Source organism: Cloeon dipterum, chromosome 2 (genome assembly GCF_949628265.1).
Source record: "Cloeon dipterum chromosome 2, ieCloDipt1.1, whole genome shotgun sequence".
Lineage (NCBI taxonomy): Eukaryota > Metazoa > Arthropoda > Insecta > Ephemeroptera > Baetidae > Cloeon > Cloeon dipterum.
In genome coordinates this window covers 19,059,862-19,077,985 of record NC_088787.1, presented here as the reverse complement: position 1 = coordinate 19,077,985, position 18,124 = coordinate 19,059,862, and the positions used below count along the sequence as shown (strand labels likewise).

General features: G+C 40.4%; 4 protein-coding genes and 2 long non-coding RNA genes across 9 annotated transcripts; 5 read left to right on the top strand and 1 right to left on the bottom strand.

Annotated features, from left to right (window-relative positions):
- Positions 1-563: 563 nt before the first annotated feature.
- On the top strand, positions 564-1,118 carry LOC135935907 (uncharacterized). Its single transcript, XR_010574259.1, has 2 exons — positions 564-969; positions 1,028-1,118. It is a non-coding gene; the product is annotated as an uncharacterized LOC135935907 (long non-coding RNA).
- Positions 1,119-1,435: 317 nt separating this feature from the next.
- LOC135935906 (E3 ubiquitin-protein ligase TRIP12-like) lies at positions 1,436-4,696 on the top strand. The gene is made up of 7 exons (XM_065478538.1): positions 1,436-1,913; positions 2,082-2,565; positions 3,067-3,381; positions 3,439-3,789; positions 4,152-4,253; positions 4,312-4,495; positions 4,558-4,696. The coding sequence occupies exons 2-6, from the start codon at positions 2,215-2,217 to the stop codon at positions 4,492-4,494; spliced, it is 1,302 nt and encodes a 433-aa protein (XP_065334610.1). The 5' UTR covers positions 1,436-1,913; positions 2,082-2,214; the 3' UTR covers position 4,495; positions 4,558-4,696.
- A 393-nt stretch (positions 4,697-5,089) lies between these two features.
- Positions 5,090-6,423, bottom strand: LOC135935908 (uncharacterized). 3 transcript variants are annotated; one of them, XR_010574261.1, is made up of 4 exons: positions 6,057-6,423; positions 5,624-5,991; positions 5,430-5,560; positions 5,090-5,376 (listed from the first exon to the last, which is right to left on the bottom strand). It is a non-coding gene; the product is annotated as an uncharacterized LOC135935908 (long non-coding RNA). The 3 variants fall into 3 exon arrangements; XR_010574262.1 differs by having other exon boundaries at positions 5,624-5,974; positions 6,057-6,422; XR_010574260.1 differs by having other exon boundaries at positions 5,624-6,422.
- A 109-nt stretch (positions 6,424-6,532) lies between these two features.
- On the top strand, positions 6,533-9,310 carry LOC135935905 (uncharacterized). Of its 2 annotated transcripts, XM_065478537.1 has the most exons (6): positions 6,533-6,891; positions 7,499-7,695; positions 7,754-8,320; positions 8,416-8,726; positions 8,793-9,025; positions 9,078-9,310. In XM_065478537.1, the coding sequence occupies exons 1-6, from the start codon at positions 6,747-6,749 to the stop codon at positions 9,104-9,106; spliced, it is 1,482 nt and encodes a 493-aa protein (XP_065334609.1). In that variant the 5' UTR covers positions 6,533-6,746; the 3' UTR covers positions 9,107-9,310. The 2 variants fall into 2 exon arrangements, with proteins under 2 accessions (XP_065334609.1, XP_065334608.1); XM_065478536.1 differs by having other exon boundaries at positions 6,536-6,891; positions 8,793-9,310.
- A 1,096-nt stretch (positions 9,311-10,406) lies between these two features.
- On the top strand, positions 10,407-13,842 carry LOC135936323 (rhodopsin-like). Its single transcript, XM_065479086.1, has 7 exons — positions 10,407-10,587; positions 11,427-11,665; positions 11,759-11,865; positions 11,916-12,022; positions 12,492-12,747; positions 12,805-12,971; positions 13,529-13,842. Exons 1-7 carry the CDS (start codon positions 10,484-10,486, stop codon positions 13,656-13,658), a joined length of 1,110 nt encoding a protein of 369 aa, XP_065335158.1. The 5' UTR covers positions 10,407-10,483; the 3' UTR covers positions 13,659-13,842.
- Positions 13,843-15,912: 2,070 nt separating this feature from the next.
- LOC135936221 (rhodopsin-like) lies at positions 15,913-17,744 on the top strand. Its single transcript, XM_065478962.1, has 6 exons — positions 15,913-16,132; positions 16,202-16,440; positions 16,497-16,710; positions 16,771-17,026; positions 17,088-17,254; positions 17,358-17,744. Exons 1-6 carry the CDS (start codon positions 16,023-16,025, stop codon positions 17,485-17,487), a joined length of 1,116 nt encoding a protein of 371 aa, XP_065335034.1. The 5' UTR covers positions 15,913-16,022; the 3' UTR covers positions 17,488-17,744.
- Positions 17,745-18,124: the final 380 nt, after the last annotated feature.

Sequence of the window (18,124 nt, the reverse complement as noted above, 5' to 3'; positions counted from 1 at the left end):
TCTCGACATTCCATTCCATGCAATTCGATTGGAAACTATCGAATAATATCTATGTAGAACAGAATGTCAATGGCACGCACGCAATGTTGGCGTTATATGCGATCAAATTTTCACAATTCGTTTCTGTATCGTAAAAAAAATTTCCATCATCGTCAGAGGTCGCAAACACACCAAGTGTAAGTATTGATGGTTTATTCAAATTTATGAAGATAAATGTTTTATAAGCATTATTATATTCAGCTAAATATGTTTTATAGGATATTTAGGACCTATTTTTTTATAAAATTTAAAAACGAAATCATTTGCATATATATTAAGTATAAAGTATTGAAGTTATTGAAATACATTTTCAGCCCCTCGTCACCATAAAAATAATGGCCCCGTGTAACAAGCAAACTGGAGACTGGAAGTGCCCATGGTGTCATAAATACTTTAAAAAATTGGGTTCTATAACATCCCATATGCACGAAAATCATCGAGGGAAGAAAAAATATCAGTGCATAATTTGCTTTAATTTCTTCAAAAATTATACCGATATGTTGTGTCACAAAGATGGGGCCAAGGAGTGTTCTAACTAGAACACCTACAATATATAAATACTTCTTTTTTCTACTTTTACATTCAAAATTTTAATTAGCCTTTTATTAAAATCACACAAATTCTCAACACGCGACACTCGCGCAAATTCGCTCCTCGACTCAGCAAACAGGCCACCAGCAGCAGCACGGCTCCAGGCCGGCCGTGCCATCCTCAGAGTCACCCTCTCGTGGCCAGCACAGCCGCAAGAGGAGCCTAGCAGAGAAGCAGGCGGCGGCATAGCCAGCAGCACAGCCTCAAAGAAGGAGGACCCCGGGGGCAAGCGGGGCCGCGCAGCAGCGCCCGCAACCTCCTCGGCCTCCAGACGCAGTTCGAGCAGGGGCAGCAAGACTGCTCCCGCCCCATCTGCTGACCAATCCTCAAGTCACACAGGTTTGATCTTTGCCACGGATGTTTTTTGTTTATTAAAATTTGTTTTATTTTGTCTCAGAAGGCGACAAGAGTCGCGCCAAAGCTTCTAAAAGCAAGAAAGCGTCAACTAAAAAATCCCACGCTAGTAGTACCTCTTTAACACAGCCAGGTGAAATTTCTTTTTTAAATCCGCATACTTTATTTCAATCGTCCTACGTTTCCAGGAAAACATAGTACCGGTGCATACCCAAAAACTAAGCCATCAAGCTCAGCCACAGCCACTAGCACCTCACAATTAGACGCTCCAAGCACAACTATACTGAACGGAACAGACGCGCTGTCACAATAGCCAGCAGCGCTGCCACAAACTCCACAGTTGCATTGTGAGTCAGATATCTTTGCGGCAAATTTAGCTGATATCCTCTTATCGTTTCCTGTTGACAGCTAGTGTCTGAAATTTGGTTGTAATTATTATTTTACAGAAGGAAGTTGCTTAGTGGTGACTCCAGTCGTAAACGAGGCCTGTCCACGAATTCATTGGGCTCGACTTCATCCCTCACTTCCCAGCCAGTCAACAAAAAGTCAACCCCCCAGGTGCCAAATCAAACGGCTCCAACAAGAAAGTACCCATTGCGTAACCAGGTGCGTTTGCTGCCTGGGAGCCAAGAGCCAGTGCCCTTGGAGGTGCCGGTGCCCCCTCCAGAATATTACCCTCCCACAGTACACCGTCGCTCCTTCTCTGCGGGCTCAGCCAAGTCTCGAAGCAACAGCCGAGGCCGCACCAGGGCCTCGATCGCATCTCCATACCTGGCTAGCTACGAGTCAACCGCCTCTGAAAAACACCATAAGAGTAGCAAGGTCGGTCCGCAGCCCTCTCAGCAGCAGCAGCAGTCAGGTGGGTCGAAGGACAACCTGAGGCGAAGCTCGAGAAGCAAAACAACCACGGGGTCCTGTGCCAGCAGCAGGTTAGTCTTGGTTTGATTTCTATTTAATTAATTGGTTGGTGAGCTTGCTCAATCATAACAAATTTTTTTAGCAAATTGATGGCCTTGTAATTACCATAAATAACATTGCTGCTTTCTTACGTGAATTGGAATTAAATTTAAAAAAGAAAAATCGATTATGTTGAACAGTGGCCGGCGTACGTCGCGAGGAGGCACTAAATTGCCTCTGGCCTCATCCTCTCAGTCGACTTCGTCGGCTGCTCCTGGTCCTTCGTCATCCTCATCCAGCTCTCATCCTCTGGCCGGCGACAATTCGGTCATCATGAACGCATCCTCAGGAGGGGACAGTGGTGGCTGGGAAGGACTGGCAGAAGCAGCAGCCTCTTCGGCAGCGAGGGCCACGTCTCCGCCGCTTCTCCCACCGCTGTTGTCTGCGTCGTCCAGCGGAGGACCGTCTCTCCTGGCCACAGCAGCAACCGCAGGATCCGCTCAGCAGGGAGGAGCCGCCTCAGCCAGCAGTGCCGCTGCTGCGGCGGCCACGGCCGCCGCAGCGGCCGACAGCGAAAGTGATGACAGTGAGGTGGGCCTCAGCTGCACTAGCACGTCTACCATGCTCCTGCAGTCAAACTCAAGCGGCAGCAGCAGCCAATTGTTGGCGCGAACTGCAAGCTCAGTATGTGCAACTACCTCTTGGCGAATCAATAGATCTCTTTTAAGTTTGGTTTCTTTCGTTCGGCTCGGGCAGTTGGTGTCTGATGTGGGGCATAATATTATTGCTTTTCTCGGCAACACAGTGTTTATTGTCTATTGCTCGCTCAGAGAACAGAATTATTATGTATTTGCTTTCATGGCTCAAGCTAGTACTTGCTTTATATAGTGGGCCTAAAATTTCTCGCCAGCAGTTCCCTGCTCTTTTTGATACCGCATGCACTTCTTCTACCATTTCTCTGACTTTTTTGAGTTCCTAACTCTTAACTGTAAATAATAGTAAGCGTAAGTTCTGTTAATTCTGCCTAGATGTCATTAGTTGCGCCAAGGAAACTTTAACCTTTTGCTTTTGTTTTCGAAATGATTCTCCTTTAGTTGGTTCACTAGGTCACAACATTTTGTTATGGCCTATTTGCAATAACAGTTATTTGATAAGTGTGTTCAAAAACTCCTATCATTTCCTCAGGTCGGTCGCCTGCAGGCTTTGCTGGAGTCAAGAGGTCTACCACCACATTTGTTTGGTGCACTCGGTCCCAGGATGCAACACCTCTTAAACAGGGGGGGCATTGGGGTGAGTGGAGGCTCTAGCAGCTCCAACTCTAAGGTGCAGCAACTACTCACTGGACTCCAGAGCACTGATGAAACTGTTCAACTCTCGGCCGTAATCGAAATGTGCCAAACGCTGGTAATGGGCAATGAGGACACGCTTGCTGGTTTCCCCATCAAGCAGGTCGTGCCTGCCCTGATCAATCTTCTCTCCATGGAACACAACTTTGACATGGTGAGCTATCGTGCGTGTCCTTTTTAAAGCAGTTTTTTTATTAACTTCATCCCCCAGATGAACCATGCTTGTCGAGCTCTCACTTACATGATGGAAGCTCTCCCACGGTCTTCGGTGGTTGTTGTTGATGCGGTCCCTTGCTTCCTTGAGAAGTTGCAAGTTATCCAGTGCATGGATGTGGCAGAGCAGAGTTTGACTGCCTTAGAAATGCTCTCAAGACGTCATGGCAAGGCCATTTTGCAAGCTCGTGGCGTCTCTTCCTGCCTGATGTATCTAGACTTCTTCAGCATCAACGCCCAAAGAGCTGCCCTGGCCACCACTTCAAACTGCTGCATGAATCTGCACCAAGACGAGTTCCAACTCGTCTCAGACAGTTTGCCCGTGTTGGCTTCACGCCTCACCCAGCAGGTATGCTACAACGATTACTTTTTCAAGCAGGGTTGTTTTATGACTTGTTAAGAATTTAAAAAAAAAAATGGCGAGTTTATTCTAGACCTAGTTTTTGTTCTTGCAAACTTCATGAGTCATGTTTCTTTTTATAGTATTGATTGATCAAGAAGTGTATTTTTGTTTACCCTGCTTTTTGTTTCTTGACTTGTGGTGCAAAAAGTTATTTCAAACCAGTGCACTTATTTTGAAAGATTTTCGTGATAAGTGCTGATTTATCTTGAGTGTACTTGAAATTATTGCGAAGTGCTGAGTAAACGGAGACACTCATTTGCCTGCTTTTCACTATCAGTTTATACAAACGCGTCATTTCTTTATTTCAGGATAAGAAAAGCATGGAAACGCTGGAAGCCGGCAACATGAAGACAGCTAAAGTAGTGATGCCGTCAGTGGATCTCAGCTCTAACCGTGACCAACATTTCAAAGTAAACAACCATTGTCAATTATTATTTAATCCAAAATAAATTAATCGCGTACTTTCAGGGCTCTCGCACGGAGCAGGAGCGATTGCTTCACAACTCCACCACCATGTACATAGGCAATCTGTCGTTCTACACCACTGAGGAGCATATCTATGAACATTTCTCCAAGTGCGGGGACGTAAAGCGAGTTGTCATGGGCCTGGACAAGTACAAGAGGACTTCCTGTGTGACTACTGTTTCATAGAGTGAGATTCCATTATTTAATTCCTACGAATATTTGAGAATCTAAAAATATTCATTAATGCAGATACTACAACCGTGCTGATGCCGAAGCCTGCATGAGATACATCAACGGCACCAGGTTGGATGACAGAATCATTCGGTCTGACTGGGATGCTGGGTTCTCAGAAGGGCGTCAGTATGGCAGAGGAAAGATTGGCGGAAAGGTAATAATGATTACCAATTTGTGCGTTTCTCGCTTCAATTAATTGAAAAAATTTAGACTCATTTGTACTTTTGATAATAAGCTTCAGTCATTCACTGGTGTCGATTAGATTAATTTATTTTGGCTACCCAGACAAATTCGGTTTTATTTTTCAGGTGCGCGACAAGTACAGGATAGATTACGACAGTGGTTGATCTGGATCCGGCAAAAATGCTCAGCCCAAGTCATCTGTGCAGATGTTCCCAGGCTCAACCACCGATGTAATGCGAATTTGTAAATAAAAACAGAAAGCGTGATGAGATTTATGAAATAAAGCATGGACACACGTATCTCTAATAATGCAGTTTCACATCCACCAACCAAGGTTATACCAAACAATAATATATTACAGTAGTTGTGCTTATATTTTGCTGTTTTTAATTTAATGTGTTAAACGAGGAAATTTTTAAAATCAATATCGTAACAACTGAAAGCAACAATAAGGCAGCTTAATTATAAGCAATTTTGGGAAACAATTAATTATTTTGCTTCCTGTTCCAAGTCACCTAGAAAAAATATCACGATTTAGCTCTCCATCTGGTTTGGGGTTTCCCTCTTTTTTTGAGCAACTGGCACGACGCATATGTGCACGATTCTTCCGTCAAATAAGGAATGTAGAAAGCTCGGAGAAGTTTCGGAGATCTGCAAATAATCAAAATTAGTGTCGTGATAGCCTGTGTGAATCAAAAACCCACCTTTCATTATCAAGATACGGTATTGAGATAATTAAATCCCATTTTGCCTTGTCATCGGCGTAAATCGGCTCTAATTTTGTCAAACGAGAAGTGTTCAAGTCAACCAAAAAATCACACTTGGCTATATCAAACTGCAACAAAATCATATTATAACTTACCTTTATCTGTGATTAATAATTAAACGATCTGCTTACATATCTCGACCGTTCCTCTCTATTTTCATCATTGAAGTTGGGTGGCACGATCGACGTTCCATCTGGCGGCTCAGGCTGGTATGGTTGCGGCCCTTTGAACTCTGACTCGATAAAACGCAGATTCCACCTGATGAAATATTTTATAAAATTACGCAGCTAACAGTAAGACCTCTACTTGCGACTTGAGATAGATATGAGACATACACGATCGACCTCTGATTGTGATTTCAGCCCAATTAAAAAGAAATTTAAAAAAGACGAAACGGAGTTTATAGAAATTAAATAAATCGACTTCAGCAAAACATCGTAGAGTCACGAAGGCGCGCACAAAACGATCGCACAGTAGATCACCTGAAAAATGTACGCACCTGATTCAACGCATATTATATAATATTATACTTTCATCCAACTGCGGAGACGACTAATTTTTTACCTGAGCTACAGCTACCCTGTCACTGTCATTCGACTCTGTGACGCCATCAACATTGCCCAATTCAACTACACTGCTGTTTAGCAACTCACCAACACAAAGATAAAAATGTTGCTTTGAAGTTAATTTATTTTTTAGTTGCAAAATAAAGGGTTGTTATTATTACTATCGAAGTGGCCTCTATTATTTATTAATAGTTCTCAAGCAATAAAATTGCGAGAATTCTTGCTGTTGAAAATCACTGCCGGACCAAAATTTGTTTTAAAATTTAAAATATAAATTATAGTCCGAGTCTCAGTGTGATTAAAAAATTGAACTATGAAAGAAAATTATTTTGTTGATATAACAACTGATCATGGTGTAGGTCGTACGTACGTTTGCCTTTTGATGGTTAAACCCATTTCTTAGTTCATCCCCCGCCCCCAGCCTGAAGGGAGAAACGATGATTTTAATGATTTTCCTGATCTCTCTCCCTCTCCAGACCGACCGCGAGGTGTAAACAAATTATTACAAGCGGCAGAATTTGATAAATATTTTCAAAATATTGCACGCAATTTGTTTTTTGAAAGCAAGTACACATTCATAAATACACATTGCATAGCAGAGGATTGATTGAAACGGTTACAAAAGGGAGATTTCAAGAACAAATTCTACAGTTGTTGCTCGTGTGATCAACTCTCGCGTGCTCTCGCCATGGCGGACATTCAGACTTTATGGACTTTATTCTCCAAAATGATGCAGATTAGAAAAAATTGTGGGTATAGAATCCAAGCAATTGCTAAAAAGTTTGGTATTCTGCTCAGCCCCAATTTCGGCATCGAAAATCTTCTTGACTTGCGTGAGTATAAAATATCGTCTTTGACCATTTATATATTTGTACGTTGTTAAGAAGACACAGAAATAAAATTAAATTACTGTGCCAAAGTGTTAAATTATTTAGGCTTAGAAAATTGATGCAGCTCTTTATTGGTCTAATAATATAAAGTATTATATTTTTGTGAAGTGAATTTACATTTACATCCGTAAGATTTTTTGTAAGCGACTGGCTAAAACCATAAGTAAAGCGTCATTGCCACCGGCTCTGATGACTGGTGTGGTTTTATTAGTCAATGTTTATTAAAATGGATATAGAATTTTATGTTTTCGAATCTACCTGAAAGGAAATGGTGGTAAATTTCTACGTACTGCGGCACTTTTCATTTATAATTTGCAACTTTTTACCTGGTGGCATTATTAATGTTTCTTTTTTTTCATTTTAACAAAACTACAATATCAAAATTAGCATTTTTTAAATTTAGATGTAATAAAATAATACGAAATCAAATGTTGAACTTGAACATAAATCATTTTTCAAATTCGACAGATAATAAATTTCATGTTAATATTATTTTATTTTCAAATTATATATGTATGTATTCTAATATTTTCCCATGCCTTTTTTGCAGCTGCCGACCAGCTTATGAAGGTTTTGAATGACCTGTTGTCGATGGAGTGCAACAAGCTCTTGAGATATGAAGAGGAAATGGACATCCTGATGGTTCCTGCCTTAGAAATTTCACTTCGGATGGGACTAAAGTCCGTCGATTTAACTGCGTTTCTTTCTTACTGTCCGATTGAACTACAATATCAATACTTTAAATCGGTAATAATTACATGGAAATTTGCAAATTTTGTCTCTAATTCCAATTTTTATATCTCAGGCAGTGGTGCGGATGTTTGAAATAGCTCCCAACATCGAGGAACTGATTATGACAAGCAAAAAAAATAGAATCGACAGAGACCCTGGCATTGCTGTGGACACTGAGTTACTTCAAGCGCTCGGTAGATTAGTACAGCTAAAACATCTTCAAATAGATGACTTGTGCTACTTTGACGGACTGGACGACATATTTCAACTTGGCGAGCGCCTACAAGAGCTACAATTTCTCAGCGTTTGTTTCCCAAATGGCTTTGCTGACATTGACTTTGAAGAGCATCAAACAGCTGAAAAACTGAAAAAGAGCTTCCCAAATCTGAAAGTTTTTATCTACAACGCATCTGCGGAATATCACTTGAGGCGATTGTGCATGGACCATATGCCTAACTTGCAAGTCATTGAAACCTACGCAAATAAGCTTTGTTCCAAGCACGACTACAACTCCGTGGCTCATCTGGACCCAGAACGTCGTGGAACGTCAAACCTGCGCCATTTGCTGGTGGATTTTAGCCAAGAAGAGAGTACAAGTGAAAGCATGCACTTGGAATTCCCTCATGTCAGTCATTTATGGGTGAGATAATATATACGCGCACACTTCTAAAATAGTTATAGATATATAGCTACTAATCATCTAGATGTGTCCCATAATAATTTTACAAATTTCAGATTTTTTGGTTTGAAGAGGGCAACTGCGATGAAATCCAGTGGCAAAATTTGTTAAAATTCACCCACATTGAGAGTCTGGAAATGAGCTGCTTTCCACTGCCTGCAATGAACTGCTTCTTGGACACCTATGGGCCAAATCTATTGGCACTTAGCATTATCCAAGAATACAAAGATGAATCCTCGTTGACCTTCCAACGAATTTTCACTGCCTGCCCAAAATTGGAAAAACTTAAACTTCGCACAACCATAATTTATCCTGAGCCTATAACCTTTTTCTCTCATCTTGAAGAAGTAGAGTTGTCTTATTGGTGGTGAGTACTTCAGCATAAAAATGTCGCTCATTTTAAAACTAAAATTTGGTCTGGTCCCAATTGCAGTGCTTCTGAGGAGTTAACCAATATTCTGAGCGCACCCCATCTGCAGAAGGTGACGTTGTATGGCGATTACTTCAGTGTGAAGGACATTAAGATGTTAAAATCATCAGTTATCGAGAAGAAGGTTCTGCGAAAACTCAAAACGCTCATCATCCAAATGGGAATACCTTCCTGGGGTAGACTAACTGACGTCGAACATTTTAAAGAAATCATGGAGTTGATCAAATGCGCCGCCGGTAGTGTGCCTCAACTTACTCACATTAAATTATACTTAAATTCTCGCCGAAGTGAGTACTCTATTGTGGCAAGAAGTCTGAGGGACGGAAAAATAGATACTGGAGAAATGCCAGATGTTTCGGCCTTTTTTAGAAACATGCAAAATGATGACATTGCTGAGGATTCATTCAGTTGGTTTGTTGATGAAGAACTCATCAGCATTCTTGACAACCTCCGATAATGCTATAAACTTTGGCTAACCTAAAGTGTGTAACAACAATAAATTACTGAATTTTGTTGACAAATGTGTTATTTTTATGAATCCATGAAATAAAAGCTATGGTTATAATAAACAAAATTTCTTTAGTAAAACGTATTATTTGTTGCAATTTATTATGATTAGATTGCGGCTGGCTGAGATCTTTATTTTCAACCCATAATAATTATATCAAAGTAAAAGATTCAAAATGCAAAAATTCCGCGCGAATGTTCAATTTGTTTTACACAGTCAAGTATATAGGCGAAATTTAAAAATTGTGTCAGGGAGATCAATTAACAGAATGAATTGACCAGTTCGAAGCCGCCAAAAGATATGGCGCAACCATATAGACTTTCTTAAAAATTTAGTTTTAAGGCACTTCCGCTGCGAATTCAGACTCAATCTTGCTACTGTGCATTCTATACTCAATATATGTATATAATAATATGCTTTCTTATGAAGTGCTGAAAACCAAAATCAGTCTAGCCAACCGTCGTAGAATTGTGAAAAACTTAAGAATTGCAGTAATGACGCGCCAAACAAAAATGTGAATTTTAAACTGCGTTAAGTTATCATGTGCCGCAATTTTTATAACGTATTTTTACATTCTTTCAGCCAATTTATATAGCTTGAGGAGATTTTGTGACGCGGCATCGCATGGTTGACAGCTTAGTTATTATTTCGCAAAACGACGAGGTCAGGTCGGTTGTGTTCAAGAGTGCGTGACTTCTGATTTCAAGCTTGACTGTGGGAGAGCAAAGCTATGTGCGATAGCTGATTGCACTAATTTGCTAGACCATGAAAACCTATCCACTTAACTAAACGGATGACTAAACTATCGCAAAACGCAATTGCGTGAGAAAACACAAAAGGCGCGAACCAGTTCATCTGCATGCCAATAATTCTTTGTTGCGTCGGCGGCCGACTGACACATATATCCATATAAGCGCATAGCAAGCAGTATAATATTCCAGCTAGGTCAGAATAATCTATAAATTTTTTTATTCTGTAAGCTCAAAATTAATTTGATTTGTAAAACTTGATTGTGCGTCTGCGAAGCCAAGCAAGTGAATATATTAATTTTTGGCCATCCCCTTTGACGAGATGCGCCGGGTATAAAAGCGCCAGAACTCAGATGGCCGGTGATGCGAACACCATCAGGGTCCAACCTAGTCGTTTGCTTGGTAAGGACGAGCTCTCCACGTAAGATAGAGGAAATATGGCGTTCGCACCGCGATGGGGCTCACCGAACACAGGAGCCAACAACATCACCGTCGTCGACAGTGTGCCTCTCGACATGCTCTTTCTCGTTGACTCTCACTGGTACGTAATTCAAATTTAATATTTCTTACAGGGCGAATACACCACCTATTAGTCCGAAATATATATATATATATATATATATATATATATATATATATATATATATATATATATGTATATATATATGCTATTTTCTCGCTAAAATTTGATAGTGTTTGGTTAAAAGGGACAATTTTCCAAAGGAAAATAGCTCTCGTTATTTATGGTTCGCTCAATCCACGCCGAAAGTAAAAATTTTAAGAAATTTCAAATTGTCATATTATTTTCTTGGAGTCTAGCTACTCGCCGAGAGGTATATATTTAATGATTTTATTTATTATACGATTTTTATGCCTTTGGAAATGATCGTGATGCTTCCTAATATTTATGTCAGAAAAGTATATGATAATGTATTTAAATTTTGTAGCTATATGACAGTAGGAATAAACAAATTGAAGTGCTCGGGAAAATCGAATGCAGAAATTTAACGGCTTATGTTAGAGTTTTAATTTTTTCTAAGTTAGCTGTCATAAAATCAAGCTTTATTTCGGCAATTTCAATTTTCTTTTTGGGGGCTGCAAAACTTCTTGGTAAGTCCGCATGGCTCGAAAACAGCAAATTACGGGAAAGTTTTCCTTTGGTATTTAACTTAAAAAAAGCACAAAAATTCTGACGAATCTTTTATGACGAGTTTGTACTTGGTAGAAAATTCTACGTCGTACTTTAAAAAGTCTTCTCAATTATTTAATACTTAATAAAAATATTTCAATATTTCAATTTTTTTCCTATCGCAGAAAACGATGTGATTATTTAATTCAGAAAAAAACTCTTATTTTTAATGATTTTTCACGCCAATTCAGGTATCAGTTCGCTCCACTTAATCCTCTGTGGCACGGAATCCTCGGCTTTGTGATCGGCCTACTCGGCGTAATCGCATGGACGGGCAACAGCGTCGTCATCTACGTCTTCTCATGCACCCGCAAACTTCGAACGCCTTCAAATATGTTCGTCGTCAACCTCGCCGCCTCCGACTTCCTTATGATGGTTTGCATGTCACCGGTCATGATTATCAACTGTTATTACGAAACATGGGTCATGGGTTAGTGCTTTCTCTTAGAAAAAAATGAATACGTTAAACGACTGTTTTTCAATAAATTAAAATCAATTTTTATTAATGTTATTTGCATTTAAGGGCCACTTTTGTGTGAAGTATACGCCATGACCGGCTCTCTCTTCGGATGCGCCTCAATTTGGTCAATGACCTTCATAGCCCTGGACAGATACAACGTCATTGTCAAGGTTCGAACCGAAATTTATCTAATGAACATTACTCATTTTAAATTACGCAGGGCATTGCAGGTAAACCGCTGACCATCAAAGGCACCATGCTAAGAATTCTGTTCATTTGGATTTTCTCACTCGGCTGGACATTGGCACCGTTCCTCGGATGGGGAAGGTGAGACAATAATTTAATTTTCATACTTTCTCAAAATCTAATCCACCAAATTTTTCAAACGCCTGCAAATTAAAAAGGTATGCATTCAGGTGATCATGCATGTCAAGCGGGTTGCATAGCCATGTTACTTTCGTCTCGAGTAGAGGTCTCACTCATTGTCAGCCGCGAGATTTAAGGCGGCGGCTGGCGGGACCGACCTAGCCGAATTTTTTGCCTACTGGCCATTTTCATCGGTGGTTGGCACGGCTGAGATTATTTCAAACATGAAGTTGGATAGTGCTTAACGGCCCGATGGGCCGGAAGACTATTTACTTTTTTAATTCTTTACCTTTTTACCGGCGGCTGTCGCGGCTGGCTGAAACCCCTAACCTAGAGTTTTTTCTACACTGCGATGAAAAAATTAATCACCTCCAAAAATTACTTCTTTCAGTGTGACATACATTTAAAATCTTCTTCTTATTGCCGTCAGATACGTTCCTGAGGGCAACATGACTGCGTGCGGCACCGACTACCTGAGCAAGGACTGGCTCAGCCGGAGCTACGTGCTCGTCTACTCCATCTTTTGCTACTTCCTTCCCCTGCTCATCATCGTCTACTCCTACTGGTTCATCGTGCAGGCCGTCGCAGCCCACGAGAAGAACATGAGGGAACAGGCCAAGAAGATGAACGTCGCTTCCCTGAGGTCCGAGGACAAGGCCACCAGCGCCGAGTGCAAACTGGCAAAGGTCAGAAAATTTAGAAGTCTCTTTGGTTTTTTATTTACGAACTGTGTGTGAGTGAAGGTGGCTCTGATGACCATTGCCCTGTGGTTCTGCGCGTGGACGCCATACCTGATCATCAACTTTGCCGGCATCTTCGAGATGGTCACCATTACACCCTTGTTCACCATCTGGGGCTCTGTGTTTGCTAAGGCAAACGCTGTCTACAACCCGATTGTCTATGGAATCAGGTGAGACGGTCGTTTTTCCAGCTCAAAATAAAAAAACACGCCCGATAGGAAAAAACCAACTGTCAGAAATAGATAATTTATCTAATGGAAATCGAAGAGGATTTATAATAAATTGGCGTATGCTTAAGATAGATAAATTATACATTTATTTATGTAGGAACTTTTAAATCATTTTGAGGTTTGACTATAATTTACGCATAAAGTCAAAATGTGAGAGTCAATAGGGCCCATAGGAAAAATCTCTATTATATGCCATATTTATTGTTAATGACACGGAACAATTGAAAAATTATTTTATGCTCATGACCACAGCATTTCTTTTATTATTTAACTAAGAAAACATTATTATTTTTTGCAAGGATTTGCTATGAATCATGAAATTAATGAAACCTTATTTCAAGACCTAAATGGAGGAATTTTTAAATTTTAACTGATTTCAAACATTAAATTCTTTTTTTTAAACACAAATTTTTCATTTGTCATGAAAATTCATCGAATGCGCCTTTTTTTAATTAAATTATATTGAACTTGAAACTCATTTCATTCTGATTTTGCAGCCACCCAAGATACAGAGCAGCCTTGAAGGAGAAAATACCATGCTTAGTTTGCGGTGGCGTGGAGCACGAGGGCAGCGATATCAAATCTCAAGCGTCCATAACCACCGAGGTTGACAAGCCGATCGCCTAGCCTCAGACTGAGCCACTCCGATAAAATCACGCGCACTTTGTTCCAATGACGACCTCCAGCAAATCAATTTCCTATTTTGAATCTCTGATGTCACAAAAACTAATTTTGTATAATACCCAGAACCCAGCCTGTTTGTTTCCTCCCCTTTATTTATTTCTGCAAATAAACGAACAAATCGAGAAAATTCTTCTGTTTTATTTAACACTAAATAAATCCCATTAAGCATGCAGACTAAGCGGCTTTGCTTCTATTTTTATTTCCCCTTCGATTGCGTGCTTGATCAGCGCTAATTGCAGCACTTCAGAAAAGTACTTTTATATGCATTGGCCACTTGTTATTCAAGCACACACTTCACCGACGCTTTGATGCTTCGTGAATGAGCTAATGTGAATGGAAGCACCAAAGCCGCGAGCGAACGGACGCAAACGCGAGACGCACATAACAACAGCGACGGAAGGTCTTGCCCCCTGCGTAAGGGGCAGCTTGCTTTTCTTTGCCAAGACCAACGAGTAATTTAATTACCGTCGCGCAACTGCCAAATAATAGGATTTCGTACCAAATAACTTACGCACGTAACCCAGGCAAGACGAAAAAAAATAAGATTAAGTAGCAACGTCGGGTTGGAAATTAAGAAAAACCATTGAAATTAATTGTTTACCCACGATGTTTCTCGTTTGAAAAACTAAAATAAATTACTCCTGCAAACTTATTATCATTTTTTGAATGGAATCATGTCATTGAGTGTATTTTTCTTCAGGTTTTGAGTTTTTAATTCAATAAAACGTAAATATGGTGAAGAGGGAAACTTTTAAATAGGTTTGCAGACTGGATCCATGAGACTTTAAAAAATTGAAGCATTTTATTCTGTTTTTAAAGCTATAATGTAGCTTTTCAGAAAATTTGAAGCAGATTTGTTTTACGTTTTAATAGATTTAATTTATGCTTTACATGAAAATGATGGCTTAGATATTAAAATTGGAATATGGGATTGCTTATATGATTTAATATAAATGTGAGCTAAGATATAATATATAATAAATAACTAATATTTCAGATCAGACTGAACGTGCACGAAATTTGCAATCCTTAGAACCGTCTAAAACTGCCAAAAACCATGGTTTTCAGTAAAGCTTTGTTTAATAATTGCAAGTATACTTTTGAAAAAAAAACGCTAAACATTGTCTAAATTAAAAAAAGTTACAATTCAAACGAAAATTAAAATTATCAGACGGTTTTTGAGAGTTCCTACGCAAACCTGATAATTAAATAAAAAATAATATATTCTTTATAAGTTAATGTACTTTTGCGACTTGTATTTTAATAAAAAAAACAAAAAATGAAAAATTATTGAGATTGGCACTTAAATATATTATCTGATGGAGAACCCAGTGCAGCTAATCGCCGTAGAAACGTCAGCAAATATTTGTTAATTTTAAAAAACTGTTTTAATGTTTCTTTGGTGATTGGCTGGATTTATTTTTGGTTTAAAAATATTCAAAAAAAAAATAAAATTTTAAGTAGAGAACGCACTACCGCAGGATTGAGTGTGAAATCACAGCAGAAGTGCTTGAAAATCAAAAGCAACCGCTGGATCAATCTATTACGGCGGCTTCAAACACTAAAGGCTATAGCAATAGTTGAATTTGGCAATAAAAATAGATGGCCGGGTCAAGTTTCTCAAAGTTGATATAATATGAATGGTTAAATGCTTATTTATTTTTTTATCCAAGTCATTTATACATAATATAAAGCATAGGTCAGGTAATAAACAGCTGAAAAAAGGCAAAAACGCTAGCGAAAAAACGATTTAACAGACCGTATTATAGCAATCGCGATGCACCCGTTCGAATAATATTAACATTACACTACTTTAGAGAATCACAAAACACTATAAAATTCACTCCAAAATTGCTGCTTCTTAAGAGCGGCCAAGCACTTTAAAATTATATCGAAAAAATTGACGCGAATATTTTGGATCCTGATAAACTTTGGCATCAAACAGAAATTAATTTGCGGCATGCAAAAATGGGCCAAATGCACACTCCAGCAAACATCTGTGTTATTTACGCAACAGAGTGTCTGAGAAAAAGAAGCAAGTGCGTCTTGAAAGGGTTGTCCTATGGCCTCTAATGTGGTTTTTGAGCCGGAAAAGGAATTAGTCGTACCGAGTCGGTCATCCAATTTTTCCATGCTAATGACATTACTCCATACACTTCCAAACGTGGCGCAATGAGCCGCGACCAGTATAAAAAGGCTGCGTACACTCAGAAAGACAATCCAGTCGGGAGATCCTCGAGCTGACCAACAGAAGACCACTGAAGTAGTTCACTCCGCTGATTTTCTTCAGTCACCCACTCAGTCAACATGAGCGGTCCTTCGGTCAGTGCTTTCAACTATGGCGGCGGCTTCAGCGGCAACACCACGGTGGTCGACACCGTCCTGCCTGAGATGCAGCATCTCGTGGATCCTCACTGGTAAGAGCAGTACAATTTTTTCCTCCTCTGCCTCTCATAAACGTTATTCACACCTTTTGCCTGCCTCAGGTACCAGTTCCCTCCCCTGAATCCTCTGTGGCACGGTCTTCTGGGATTTACGATCGGCGTGCTTGGAGTTGTTTCCTTCTGCGGCAATGGAATGGTCCTCTACATCTTCGGCAGCACCAAGAACCTGCGATCCCCCTCCAACCTTCTGGTCATGAATCTCGCCCTGTCTGACTACCTCATGATGATCACCATGGCTGTCCCAATGGTCATCAACTGCTATTACGAAACCTGGGTTCTCGGTGAGTGCTGCGGAAAATTCACCCCAAAAATATGATTTTAACCCTTTCCTCTGCAGGACCTCTCTTCTGCGAAATCTACGGAATGTTTGGCTCTATGTTCGGCTGCGGATCCATCTGGACCATGGTGTTCATCGCCTTCGACAGGTACAACGTCATCGTCAAGGGCATGTCCGGCACCCCTCTGACCAACAAGGGATCCATGCTGAGGATCTTCTTCATCTGGGCCCACTCTGCCGCCTGGACCATCGCTCCGTTCTTCGGATGGAACAGGTAAATCCGCCAAAAACGTAGATGGCCCAATTTTTCAACGCTTTTTATTCCCCTCCACAGGTACGTCCCTGAGGGCAACATGACTGCTTGCGGCACTGACTACCTGAACAAGGAATGGTTCCACCGCAGCTACATCTTAGTCTACGCCCTCTTCTGCTACTTCATTCCCCTATTCGGAATCATCTACGCTTACTTCTTCATCGTCCAGGCCGTCTCTGCCCACGAAAAGTCGATGAAGGAACAAGCCAAGAAGATGAACGTCGCCTCCCTCAGAGCCGAGGACAAAGCCCAGAGCGCCGAATGCAAACTCGCCAAGGTATATTTTCCTAGATGCCTTTCAAGGTGTACTTTGGTTTCACGTTTGAAATCAATTTTAGATTGCTTTGATGACCATCACCCTTTGGTTCATGGCCTGGACTCCCTACCTCGTGGTCAACTTCACTGGAATCTTCGACGGCAAGGCCATCACGCCCCTCGCCACAATTTGGGCATCCGTATTCGCAAAGTGCAGCACTGTGTACAACCCAATCGTGTATGGCATTAGGTATGTAAAAAGTCTTGCAAATCTGACAATTCAATTAAATTCTTTATCAACTTCCAACATCTCGGGACCGTTTACGAAAATCCACTCTCTCTAATGATTGCAGCCACCCGAAGTACCGTGCTGCCTTGTACAAAAGGTTCCCCAGCCTGGCGTGCAACGCGTCAAGCGACGACACCTCCTCAGCTGCCTCTGGATCGACCCAGTGCGGTGACGACAAGGCCTCCAATGCCTAAGAATTAGGCTTCTCTCCGATCTCCTCTCCTCACGGATGGACGACTATGACGGAATTGCGCGCACCAACGATGAACTGATGTCTGGACGAATGCTACCCCTGCATTAGTCTTTGCACTTATTTTTTCTATAAAAAACACACATGTAGTGAGCTTAACAGCTCTCCGGAGGATAGTTATAACTATTCATTTTCACTCATCTCTATTTTAGCTCTGTAATAAAAAACCGAATAAAACTGCAAAACTGCACTTAAAATAAACTTGTTTGTCTATTTTATGAAATTACATGCAAATTTTTTAATCCTATGAAAAAATAAGGTGAATAATTCACCACAGCCTTTTTTATGGCTTCTCGTCTTATACTCCGAATAAAGACCTCAAGCACCCCTTATCCAGCAATATTTATTGACCGCAAGCAAATCACTTGAGCCCCTGACATGCAATGGCCATAGGGGGCTCTCATCTGACCCTGATCTGACCTGATATTTTAAATTTTTTCCCGGCAGTTTTGTGATTAGTATTTTTTACCTTCCCAAAAATATCAAGTTATTTTCACAAAAGAAAAAAAAGAAAAATAAACAAACCTGCGAGATTCAATAGTCATAATTATCTAAACCAAAGCGGTATTAAGTGTTTTACC